Source organism: Homalodisca vitripennis, unplaced genomic scaffold (genome assembly GCF_021130785.1).
Source record: "Homalodisca vitripennis isolate AUS2020 unplaced genomic scaffold, UT_GWSS_2.1 ScUCBcl_513;HRSCAF=2684, whole genome shotgun sequence".
NCBI classification, from domain to species: Eukaryota; Metazoa; Arthropoda; class Insecta; order Hemiptera; family Cicadellidae; genus Homalodisca; species Homalodisca vitripennis.
Genome location: NW_025776629.1, coordinates 94,712 through 107,874, shown reverse-complemented (window position 1 = coordinate 107,874; position 13,163 = coordinate 94,712). Strand labels below are relative to the sequence as shown.

At 33.7% G+C, this 13,163-nt stretch overlaps 1 protein-coding gene across 1 annotated transcript in view; it reads left to right on the top strand.

Moving 5' to 3' along the window:
• LOC124370797 overlaps positions 1-13,163 on the top strand; it is a 33,917-nt gene that overhangs the window by 13,957 nt on the left and 6,797 nt on the right. The window contains exons 4-9 of the mRNA XM_046829092.1: positions 2,820-2,942; positions 6,990-7,189; positions 9,911-10,001; positions 10,232-10,268; positions 10,525-10,601; positions 11,878-12,013. Coding sequence (XP_046685048.1) covers positions 2,820-2,942; positions 6,990-7,189; positions 9,911-10,001; positions 10,232-10,268; positions 10,525-10,601; positions 11,878-12,013 — 664 coding nt within the window. The remainder of the gene's footprint in view (positions 1-2,819; positions 2,943-6,989; positions 7,190-9,910; positions 10,002-10,231; positions 10,269-10,524; positions 10,602-11,877; positions 12,014-13,163) is intronic.

The window sequence follows — 13,163 nt, the reverse complement described above, 5'->3', positions numbered from 1 at the left end:
AAATGTTAAATGATTTCGAGCAAGAACTGCTAGATTCACCAAATGGCCATGCCCTGTTAAATATTGGTAGTTGTGGTCTCCACACTCTTCATGGCGCCTTTAAAACTGGCATGAAAGCAACAAAATGGGATGTTGTGGGATTCCTTAGAGCATTGTATAACTTATTTAAAAATTCACCAGCTCGTAGAGCAGATTTCACCTACTACAGCTCGTCTGATACATTCCCTTTAAAGTTTTGTGCTGTCAGATGGGTGGAGAGCGGCCGTGTGGCTCAAAGGGCCTTGTTGATACTGCCTTGCGTTAGGAAATATGTAGATGGTGTTGTTAAAAATAAAAAAGAGCCTGCATGTCGCAGTTTTGAAGTAGTCAAAGATAATTTAAATGATAAGCTTTTGGCAGCCAAATTGGCATTTTTTATGTCAATTTGTGGTCTATTTGAACCATTCCTCAGAGAATTTCAAAATGATGCCCCAATGGCTCCTTTGCTAAATAATGAGATTAGCTCATTAGCTTTGAATCTCATCGAAAAGGTTGTAAAACAGGACCATCTGGATACGGTAAGAAATCAGATAGATAAAATGGACTTATCGTCCAACAATCTTATCCCAACCAAACATTTCGATTTGGGGTTTGCCACTAAAGATGCTCTCAGGACATGTGAACCAACATCAGATTTGGAAAAATTAAATCTTAAGAGAAACGCAAGGGAAGCTGTACTTGCTATGGTGAAAAAAATAATCGAAAAATCACCCATAAAGTACCCTTTGTCAAAAGCCATCACCTGTCTAGATCCGAATGTAATTAAAAATAATTCGGGAGAAAAACATCTTACTTCATGTTTAGAGCAATTAGTTGCGAAAAAATGGATGACTGGTATAAAGGCAGATAGTGTGAAACGACAGTACCTCAAACTGTTCTCAAATGAGCACGTATTAAATCAGTGCAAAATGTATCAAAGACATGAAAAACGACTTGATGATTTCTTTGTAGAAATAATAAAAGTTGAAGGTGTGGAGGAGTATAAAGATTTAAAGCTTTTCATTCAACTCATTCTGACACTTTCTCACGGAAATTCTTCTGTTGAAAGAGGCTTCTCTGTCAACAAACAGTGTATAGTTGAAAACTTGAAGGAGGAGAGTTTAGTCGCGTTGAGAAAAGTTTGTGACGGCGTATCAGCAGCAGGAGGATTGGAGGCAATGGAAAATCACTAATGAATTAGTTCATGCTGCCAAAAATTCCCACGCCCACTACTCGGAGCACTTGGCAAAACAACGAGAAGAAATGAAAGACAAAATTAATTCTGAGAAAGAGAGGAAGCAAGCTGCAATAGAAAAAAAGGAATTGGAAGCACAAAAATTCCAGGTTTTGTCTGACGCCAGGAAAAGGGCAGCTGAGTTAGACGATAAGATACAGGAACTTAGCAAAAAGTGCAAATCGTAATTCACTTTTATTCTAGACATTTTTATCAATTTCTTTATTTATGTGTACAAATATAATTTTTTTTGTATAAACTGGTACCAAATAACTTTTCTTATAACAAGCTGTATATAATTTTTATACATTTAACGTTTATATGTTATTTTTAATTTCAATAAAATTGCCTTTTCTTATGTACTAATTAAAATGTGAACCTGTGATTATGTGAAAATTTTCCTGTGGAAGAAATCGATCGAAATAATAATAATAATGTGTTAAACAAGAAAATAATTTAATAATCACGCAAGTGTACTTCATGGACTCAAACGAGTTAGCCTTAGCCAACATACGAATCCTGTCACCCTGCATCTTGTCTAACCTGTGTCAACAAAGTTCTCTTCAGATTTCAACAAACTTGTAAGTTAAAGAAAATTATGAGCTATGTGCATGCTAATTATATTGAAATTTGTCTTTGTCATTGCTTTGATGACTGTTATGATGATGTTTTTGTAAAAATAATATGCCTTGTTATATTCATTATGTAGCAAATCGCACATAAAATCGGGCGCTCGCCGCTCATTGCTTGCGTCGTAACCGAAGCCTATTGTTATTTCGTTCTTTTAGACGTTTCCGTCAATTCCTGCACGACCAATGACATCGTTAGTCAAATGGGAAGAAGTTTTATATTGTATTTTACCGCTCCGCCGCGTCTGTAGTGTTTACGTCTCAACTTCGCCCCTCTCCAACACGATTTTGTTCGTACCGGTAACGTTGTTTATGAAAACTTTCCGACCTTGAATTTAAATTTTTTTAACCGTGAAAACCGTGAATTAGCCGTGAATTTGAGTATTTAGATTGAGTGGGAACCCTGTATAAACAACCTTCACTCAGCAGCAGGGGGACGGGAGCGCCCTTTGTCTAACTCCAACTGCCTGCTCGTCAGTTCTGTGTCTCCTACAGAGCCATAACCAAACGTATCCGTGGTGTGTATTACTGCTTTCTCGGTTGTCACAAGTGTGTGTCTACTACGTATCTTGTTACTATTCTTCATCGTGTGGTAGTGTTATGATAAGTTTGAAATATTTATCTTATTTTATAGTGCAACAAGGTATATTTATTGAAGGAGGAGCTCTTCTTATTGGAATACACCGTTTTCTAATAATTGATGAAAGAAAAGTCACAATTATCCAATAATTTTATTTTTATACACAAGGCCTTTCAGCATCAAAGATGCCGTTTAAGTAAAATGCCCTGTTTTATATATTTTTGTTTTGCTTTTACCTTTTATAATTTAGTTATAATTAGGTAATAAATCTTTTTGAAAACTTTGTGATTGTAGTCTCCGACTGTTTTTAGTGTTTCTAGAGCATTATTATTTTGTAACTAGAATAAATATTCCACAGAGCTGTGTAACAACTCCAGCTTCCATTGCCGGCAGCTGTTTCTGCGAGGAATGTCCTCGCTCGTCACAGTCTCACCGGAGATGCTCAAGGAGTTGTTCTTCCACAACATTACCTCCATGGCAGGTTAGTTGCATTGAGTCAAGAGCTACATATTTGTAAACTCATTATATTTAGCTTGGGATATTTAAATTCCAAAGTAAAATTCAAGTGTAGATCTATAAATTCGTTATTGTGTAACGGCTAGGGGCGAAAATATTGCTATTAAAATATAATAATTAGTTTTAAAAATATAAAGATAAGCCAGTACCTTAAATTTTCTTTATATTATTGTGACCTAAATTCTCAATCTTGAAGATGCTTCTTTCTTTATGATATTGAGTCCTCAACAAGACCATTCTGATTCATTAAAAAAAAAATTATATTGAGACATATATTGCTGATATTATAGACACCACTTCTGATCATATGGATTGCAAGCTCCTGTCTAGTGTATATACTGCACCAGCTACCTTGTACAGTGAAACCGATCAGAATGTTTAGGTGCAGCATTTAGATATCGCTGTTATCTGTATTTGTGTCTGTGTAGATGATAAGGTGCCCAACATTCGGTTGATGCTGTGCAAGCTCCAGGCTAGCATAGATGCTTCCAGTGCCTCAATGAGTGAAGAGACTGATCAGGACATGTAGATGCAGCTCAAGATATCACTGTCATCTGTATTTGTGTCTGTGTAGATGATAAGGTGCCCAACATTCAGTTAATGCTGTGCAAGCTCCAGGCTAGCATAGATGCTGCTAGTGCCTAATGAGTGGAGAGACTGATCGGGACATGTAGATGCAGCTCAAGATATCACTGTTATCAGTATAAAAATCTCAGACTCGCGATTCTCTGCGTTTCTTTGAGTATCGTTTTGCGGTAATTTGTTAGTGGTTTGCGTTTTTCTTTTTATCCTACCAGTCTGCACTGGGATATTACGGATATTGTATAATTTTTATACAAAAGGGGAATAAGATTTGAATTCAGTTATTAATTATCGCAAGTTTTTAAGAGAGTACATGTCGTTGCAATTGTGCTTCAAAGTAGTCTTCAATTTTAACATTATTCAAAAGTTACTTGTAATAATCGTTTAGTATTCAATAGCCAGGATAATGTTTATACATTAAGATATAAGGTTTTGAGTAAATATTTTTGGGTGAAACATAGTTTACAGTTTATACTTTGGATCTGAACTAATAGTAAAGGTTGTAAATTTTTCAGGAAGTTTTTAATTCAGTTTTATTTAGCCTCGTTTATAATAGAGAAAGGTACATTTTATTTTGAGTTAATTATAAACTTTATAATCTATAAGAAAGTTAAATTTTTAGTTCGATTTTATTTTTGAAACAAGGAATTAACTGTAATTTAATTTATTTCATTTGAAAGAAGAAAACCTTTTCTTGAGAAAACAATGTACAAAATTAGTTGTGCATGCTTTTGGAAATTAAATTTAAATATCTAACAAGTACAAGCATTGTTCTTTTAAGTCAACTTTAATTTGAAATTAACGATCTGCTAAATAAGAAATTAAAGTGATTTAAGAAAGTATTCTTCTTTCTATCTCCTTAATAAATAAAATTAATTACAATTTAGACTGGATAATTAAGTGAAGATAAACGAATCAAAAATTTGTCAGGATATTTTGTGAAACTTGCGAATCTCTCTACAAATTGCTCACATGGAAACAGTAACAATCCGAATTTTCTTAATTGTTCACTATTTCCATGGATTCAAGGTGTCTTTTAGTAAAGATTTTGAGCTAGTCAGACGTGTTTTCAAAGCTCTTTTTCCAGCAAATAAAGCTCAGCTCGTTAATCAAAGAGGCTTTAGTCTTCCCGGTCGAGAGTCCTTAACCAAGAAAGCAAGGACTTCCAGAGACTTCTTCGGCTTCCAGAGACCTTTTGGAAAGGTCGATTGAAGAACTCTAGGAGGTTTTCGCTAATAAATCCACCTCCGTAGAAGCCACAGGAAGGGAAAGAAGTCTACCAAAGCCCCAACTACCAGCGTTCCTTGTTTTGGAAGAGGACCCAACCTCAGCAAAAAAGTCTACAAGGTCTTAACTCGGAAAGTTAAGGAACATCTTCAAGGAGTGCCACACCCCTTTTGCACGTCGAGTTAACGACCTAGAAGAAGCACCAAACTCTTTCTGGTCCATCTTCGAGCTTCCGCTCCAGCAGGACAGGTGTACCGAGTCTAAAGCAGATCTTCAAGCTTTCTTCTTTTTAAAAGAAGTTACAACTTCAGTAGAAAGGTTTCTGCAACTCATCGGATTCTTCATCTTTTTGAGCTCGACTCCTAGAAGCGCTCCTCAAGGTTTTCAAGAATCTCTAACCAGACATTCTTTTCTACAACCACCTGCAACCAATCGGCCGTTGTGTCTACTTGCAAGGCGATGTGGGGCGAAGTCTTGGTGTAACAACCATGGGAGCGGTGATGAAGTGGATGACCGCTACACTATGTCGCGATGGTCGGGGCGGCATAGACACCGGGGGAGGACACCCTCAACATTTCCCTCCCCCCTGGCTTGTTTCTCCCTCAACACTATGGAGACAAGAGAAACTGATGAAGAATCAAGGATTTCTGAAATTTTTCCTGTAAGGTGTAAATGATTTGTTTTTAAAATAAATCACAATCTTTCCTCTTTTGTAACATTGATTTATTTTTTTAGAAATGTAAATTCAACAACTTTCCCACATCAGGTCCCAATTTTGAATAATTGAATATTTAAATGTGAAGAAAAATAAATAGGAGCCTTTTAGTCTGAGAACGCAATTATTTCAATGAGTAACAAAGCTGGAGTTTGAATTTTTCAGAACATTTAACGGAATTTGGTTAAGTAACGTTTAAAATTCAAGCAGCTAAAATAATTTGAAATACACATACCATTTTACGTAAATATTTTAAATGTTGAAAGAATTTCATGAGCAAATAGTTGTATATAATGGTTTCTGTTTGAAAAAAGGACATATTTTTACACAAGTTTTATATTTTTAATATTTAGTATTTACGTTAAATTGTATAAATGGCAATAGCCTTACTTAATTTCAATAAACATTGAATCACAAAAAGTACTTGCTCCGCCGGGAATCGAACCTGGATCTCTCACTTGCCGGGTGAATGTGCTACCATTACACCACAGAGCGCATACTTTTTCCGATTCAATTATTTTGTATTTGGCCGTATCTGTCACATATGCGTTTTTAAATTAGCAAACTAACGTATGATCGGAAGACCAAATACCTGTCAAACGACTTTTATTTATGTTAAATTGTATAAATGGCAATAGCCTTATTTAATTTCAATAAACATTGACTCACAAAAAGAAACTTGCTCCGCCGGGAGTCGAACCTGGATCTCTCACTTGCCGGGTGAATGTGCTACCATTACACCACAGAGCGCATACTTTTTCCGATTCAATTATTTTGTATTTGGCCGTAACGGTCACATATGTGTTTTTAAATAAGCAAACTAACATATGATCGGAAGACCACATACCTGTCAAACGACTTTTATTTAAGTTAAATTGTATAAATGGCAATAACCTTATTTTAATATTTAGTATTGATAAGGTGCCCAACATTCAGTTAATGCTGTGCAAGCTCCAGGCTAGCATAGATGCTGCTAGTACCTCAATGAGTGGAGAGACTGATCAGGACATGTAGATGCAGCTCAAGATAGCACTGATATCTGTGTTTGTCTGTGTAGATGATAAGGTGCCCAACATTCAATTAATGCTGTGCAAGCTCTAGGCTAGCATAGATGCTGCTAGTGCCTCAATGAGTGGAGAGACTGATCAAGACATGTAGATGCAGCTCAAGATAGCACTGATATCTGTGTTTGTCTGTGTAGATAAGGTGCCCAACATTCAATTAATGCTGTGCAAGCTCTAGGCTAGCATAGATGCTGCTAGTGCCTCAATGAGTGGAGAGACTGATCAGGACATGTAGATGCAGCTCAAGATAGCACTGATATCTGTGTTTGTCTGTGTAGATGATAAGGTGCCCAACATTCAATTAATGCTGTGCAAGTTCTAGGCTAGCATAGATGCTGCTAGTGGCTCAATGAGTGGAGAGACCGATCAGAACATGCAGTTGCAGATTTCGATAGCGCTGATATCTGTGTTTCTGTCTGTGTAGAAGATAAGGTGCCCAACATTCGGTTGATGCTCTGCAAGCTGTTGCCAAAATTGAAAACAATAGCTATGGATCCAGTAGATCGCAAGCTGCTGGCTAGCATAGATGCTGCCACTACCTCAATGAGTGGAGAGACCGACCGTGACGTGCAGATGCAGCTCAAGATCGCACTGAATCTCATGGATGAGGGTGACAAGGTGAAGGTAAGAACAGTTGTGTACTGTGCTTGCTCTTTTGGTTCTTATAACACTGCATTTTAGTCCACAAGGTGTGGTGATAGTCAGAGAATCGGTGCAGCGTAGCTCTAGCTTCTATTTCATGTAGACATAACGTAATAAAATTAATACGTTACTTAACTATAATAGAATTATTGTAATTTACCAGTTACAGAAATTCCCAAAGTTGCCACCTACATTGTTTATACATGTGGTAATCACTTAATATACATATCTCTTGAAACCCCTGGTTTAATTTATAGATTGCTTGCTGATTAGGAGATTGAGTGCCGTAATCACATTTATGAAATGCCACCACTTTTTCAAAAGTGAACCTCGTTCATCTATAATAAGCTTGCGAATCTTGACTGTAGACACTAATATACATACAAATACATCCAAATTACATTTTTTTTTAAACACACACTTCATTCTCAAACTTTAGGGTCGCCAGTGATAGGCTGATCAATTAATCTTATAAAAAAAAATAAATCCAGACTACACCTTAGATTAGATAAACTGGGATACAGAGAAACCGGCTTGCAGCGGTTTAACTGACTTTCGCCGCACACGTTGTGTACGCCCGTATTTATTTTAAGTTTAGTGAAAGCCCCAGCGATTCCCAACTGACGCTTTATACAGAGAAATTCAAATATTTACCATAAGACAACTTAACATTAAGAATCTCCTACTTTTTATTTACAAAAATTCCAGTAACCTCTTTTCTCCAGTTTCACATTCACATAATATCCGCTATTCCAATAGTACTGGAATTCAATCTCTCAGAGTGAGTAAATCGATCTCAACAACAAATTGCTACTACATCTCCCAAATTTGATATAGAAATATTTCTTCAAATATAATCAATACTAATATTTTTCAGCATCTTTAATTTTGATGTTTGAAAAAACATAAATAACATAATTTTTAATTGAACTGTATCAAAGGCCGGTCACTGATAGCGACCAACTATGGACGGGGCTTTGACCGCTACCTCTCCACCATCCACCCCCCTCCCCCCGACACAATTAGCTGCATATAGTTGGGGTTGTGGCTTTAATCAATTAAACCGTACAATAATAGTTCAAACTCATCCTTTTTGGAATAATTCTTGCAATTATTGTTTTTACTTGAGCAACTCGGGTCCACGCACAGGGCACATTGCCTATGTAGACCCATTTCCTTAGAGCGACCTTTCCTCAGGCAGATAAGATAAGAATTTATCATAAGAAACCAGTTTAGTTACTTTTATTTTGTTCCTTTAGATTAATAATAATTATTTCGTGTATGTTTTCTGTTCCTGTGTACATTGTAAAATCTTGATGGAAATAAAGTAATTCATTCATCGACTCATATGAAAAAAGTAAAAAAAAAACATAGAGTTGTATCAAAATATTGGTAACATTTATTTAACCCAGTACTTCCAGTGTTCTGATATAGAGCGGCTGTATTAAAACCTAACTTATGGGTTTTGTAACCTGTTTGTGTCATTATTTTACAACCCCTGTTGCTTAACCTTAGACAATTATTTAGTTGTAACATATTAGGTATTTTATGTGTATTAACCCATTGGCCTAGTAGTTTTTCTGGTGCTGCATGGACTTGAACTAGCAATTAATTTTGCTGGAAGTGTAAAGGTTTCATATAATATTTATAGAAACCTAACTAATTAAGTTATTACCATGGTTATTTTACCATCATGTTTCTAAAAAACTAAACTACATTTTACAACTATAAAATTAATTTTTATTTAGTTTTAAATTTACTAATAATGTTAATTAAAACAAAAGTGTTGGGTTTTTATTTTAAAAAACTTTAGTTTTAATTTTTTTTTTTTTCGCTATTAAAATTATTTATTATCTAAAAACTGAATATATATTATTGTTCAGTAAGTTTTTGTCATGAAAAATAAATTATATTAAAATTTTTATTTGAACATTTATTATTTTGAAAAAATTATATTTGAGTACTCATCAAGTGCAGTTTTTCCATCAGTTTGCACGGGTCGCAGATTTTGTAGCATTCACACACAATTTGCATATAAAAACACAGAACTACACTAAAAAAATACACTGTAAAAATAAAATAAATAAAAAATAAAACTTCACAAACAAACGACAAACGACATTGTTTCTATTTTGCAGGCTAGCCTTTAGCCTTGCAACAAAACAAAATTTTACCGAATATCACAAATAAATATTTAAATGGATTTTATAAAACTACTGTAATAAACTTTCAATAATATTGTCAGAAGTGCTATCCGTAATTTTAGACGTAACATAATCCTAGTATCAACACAAAATAAGCATTGATTACAATTATTGAAAAAAGTAATATTTTTCTGCCATAGCTGGCACACCTGAACTCACAAACAACTCAAAAGGTCTTGCAGAAAGCGTATTGGCATACCATTTAACGGGAAAAAACTATAAATACTTTAAATAGTACATCGCAACGTCACCAGATCGTGCTGCACACGTGAGTCCAGATTCGGTCCGTGCATCACTGCACGTGGTATATACGTGAGTCTAGGCCAATGGGTTAAGTATTTATTTTAATTTAAATTGATAGCAATAATTTTAGTTACAAAAATCATTATAATGATAAAATCTTGTAACTACCAGTGTATGGAGATTTAAAATTGTATTTGAATTGTTGCTCATGCTTATTTCTAGAGACATTAATCAGTTTTTCTTTACATGTGTTTAGGTTTTGGGCAGTAAACGGCTAGAGCCAGATGGTGAAAGCAGTTCAATGCAACGGAAAAGCAATACAATGGGCTTTTCCAATACTATATCACGTGAGTGTTTATACCTTATACTCAATGTACAAGGGTCAGATAAATACATTATTTTATTATGAATTAGTAGTTAAAAATCTACTATAACGTTAGATGAAAGAGATACTACTGTATTTTTAAACACAAGTTTTAATAATTATTACATTTTTTTATTTCAAATTTGTTTTGTACCAGTTAAGTATTTTTTCGTTATTTTTAGTATGCAGTCTAATGTTATTTTTCTGTTTCAGCTTTGACAGATATGAGAAGTTTTACTAGTGAATCATCGTAAGTATTTTTAAATGCATATTTTAGAAATTTTGTTTTTATCTAGATTTACAGTTTAATTTAGTAAATGTGTGTTCACCAGCTTTTATATTTTATATATATATATATATATATATATATATATATATATATATATATATATATATAGAACAGATTTTTGGTGGTTGAAACCAGTAAAACATCAAAATAACATGTTTATTTTTGTAAGCTTTCTATGTATTGGTGATTTAAAAACAAGTTACTTACATTGTTACAGGGCAAGAAGTATATCATCCCAGTACAGCGTGGCCAGCCAACAACAAGCAGCTTCTTCCAGACCAAAACCTTATACTGGTAAGAACTGCTTGTACACTACAATTGAAACTAGTTTCATTTTAAACTTAGCTGCCACGTCAGGCCAACCGGCCTGATATCAGTTTCTTTAGTTTCCTACTTTGATGAAACTATGTATTTGAACTAGGACATTATCAATGCAATGTTTCGGAGTACTTTACTCAACAAGTTTTTATTATAGACACATAAAAATGATGTGTATTTTATATTACATTAAAAAAAAAAATAGTTTCAAATTACAAAAAAAGTATTTGCTTTTTTGGTCAATTTATTGCATTTTCTTGAATTGTATAAAAAATCCCCAAACCTTAGGATACCTGTGAATGTCTTTGAAACATTTCTCAGACAAAAATTGTTTTCTATGACATTCACTAAAATTTTAACTTGTGAAATATTTCTTGTCAAATTACATCCTTTTTTCTGATACTCTATTTTAGCACACCTTGAACATTTTCCTTGCTCCTTCACCAAGAAAAGGAGATGACATGTCTTGAACTCCAAACATGACTAGGATTGTTATCAGTTAGTTTTTTCTTTGCAGAATCAAAAAAATGACACTTTGTCCTGAGATTCTTGGGCATAAGGGTGACGGGATTCTTGGACATAAGAATTACTTGGGATTCTTGGTTATAAGGGTGACTTAGGAAATGAAGGGGTTCATGCCTTGGCAAAAAAAAGTATAAAACAGAGCATTTTACTTAAAATTAGCATATTTATTGATAAAAATATAAAAAGAACTATTTATAAAACTGTTTATTTCAAATAAATTTAAATTAAATTGAAAACACCTTGTCGCACTATAAAACAAGATTTCAAACTAATCACAACACTACCACACGATGAAAAATAATAACAAAATACGTAGTAGATGCTTACTCTTGACAACTGAGAAAGCAGTAATACATGCCATGGATATGTTTGGTTATGGCTCTGTAGGAGACGCAGAACTGACGAGCAGGTGGTCGGAGTTACACAAAGGGTGCTACCCTCCCCCTGCTGCAGAGTGAAGGTCGTTTATAAATACTTCCTTGGCAACTGCAATAAGCACGGAGCATGCACTGGGCATTTCGAAGGCCTTATGAACTAAAAAAACTTTCCAAGAGACATAATCTATAATATCGGATATAATTGTATTTGGTGTTTTGGACAAAGTCTACCATTCTAAAATATCCATCTACAGCATGGGAAGGGTTAAAATTCATACTTGTTTTTCCTGCATCACCTGGTAGAAGCCTTGTGAAAAAAGCTTGTACGTTACCTGTGTTGTGATGTGCAGGTAACCAGGCTATTCGAGTCCAGAGCACGCCGGCAGCGACAACAGGTTCTCCCAGGTATCCGGTGTCCCCCCGCACCACACAACAGAAGTCCGGGGTCAAAGCACCAGGTGAAAAAAGAAAGCCATCATTACAAAGGTATTTAAAAATGTCAAGGTCACGTAATAGATTTAAAATTTATAAAGTAATCCTGGACACCATTATTGTTGAACATTTGTAAAGTTAACTATTGACTTAAGAAATTTGTTGTTCTTGAAATTTCCGTCATGATTTTTGTGATCGAATAAAATTTCCACCATACATTGAGATTAATATAGGGATGACCTGCACTATCTAAACTCAAAAATAAAAGTGAATTAATAGTATATAAATTATAATTTGAAGAAACAATAGTATACATTACAATTAAAATAAAGTGTGTTCATAAAGAGGTTTAGTTCAAATATAAATTAGTCTATTTTAATAATTATATAATCAGCTAGTTATTACTTCTTAAAAAGAAACATTTAAAAATAAATACAAATATTCACACACATAAATGCTTCATCTTAATTGTTTAAGAATTTAATTTAAGACGTAGAAGTGTTATTTTATTTTTATTTGTACTTATTTTCTTTAATGAGTGTGTAAAACCTTGGTTTAAATAAAAATTAAATACTTTTGAAATACTAGAATTTGAACAGTTATTGATTGAATAAGTAGTAACACGTAGAAAACTCTTCGGTAAATGAAATATGGCAAAATCTGAATGAATGTTATAATGAATCTGAAGAATCTACAAAACTAAATTTTAAAACACACTTTAAATTATACAATCATTAGATATAAAAATTAATTATTATTTTTTAAATACACTTGGACATAATGTGTATAATATATAATCGGTTATATTTTGCTTCTACTTTACTATTTTGTGATAATTTCATTTGGTTTAGCAAAATAGTTTAGACAACTATGTTATAACTTTGATCTTTATGAAACAGCTAGTTATGCTTGTAATTTATGATTTTTAATATTACAAAATGAGAGATGATTCCATAAATCTTCTTTGTTCTTTTAAACCTACAACATAGCAATTCAAAATTTGGAAAATCTTCATAACATAAAGCTAATACCTCATCACAGCAACAATATTAGTAGTATGTTTACATCAACTTAAATTTCAGATAGCAGTCAATCATTAATCTTTTTTGATTATCGCTGTACCAGAAAGATTAACTTTAACTTAGTTTGCAAATGAATAAATTTATCTTTAATACAAATTATAATTTTAATTTATATTATTTTT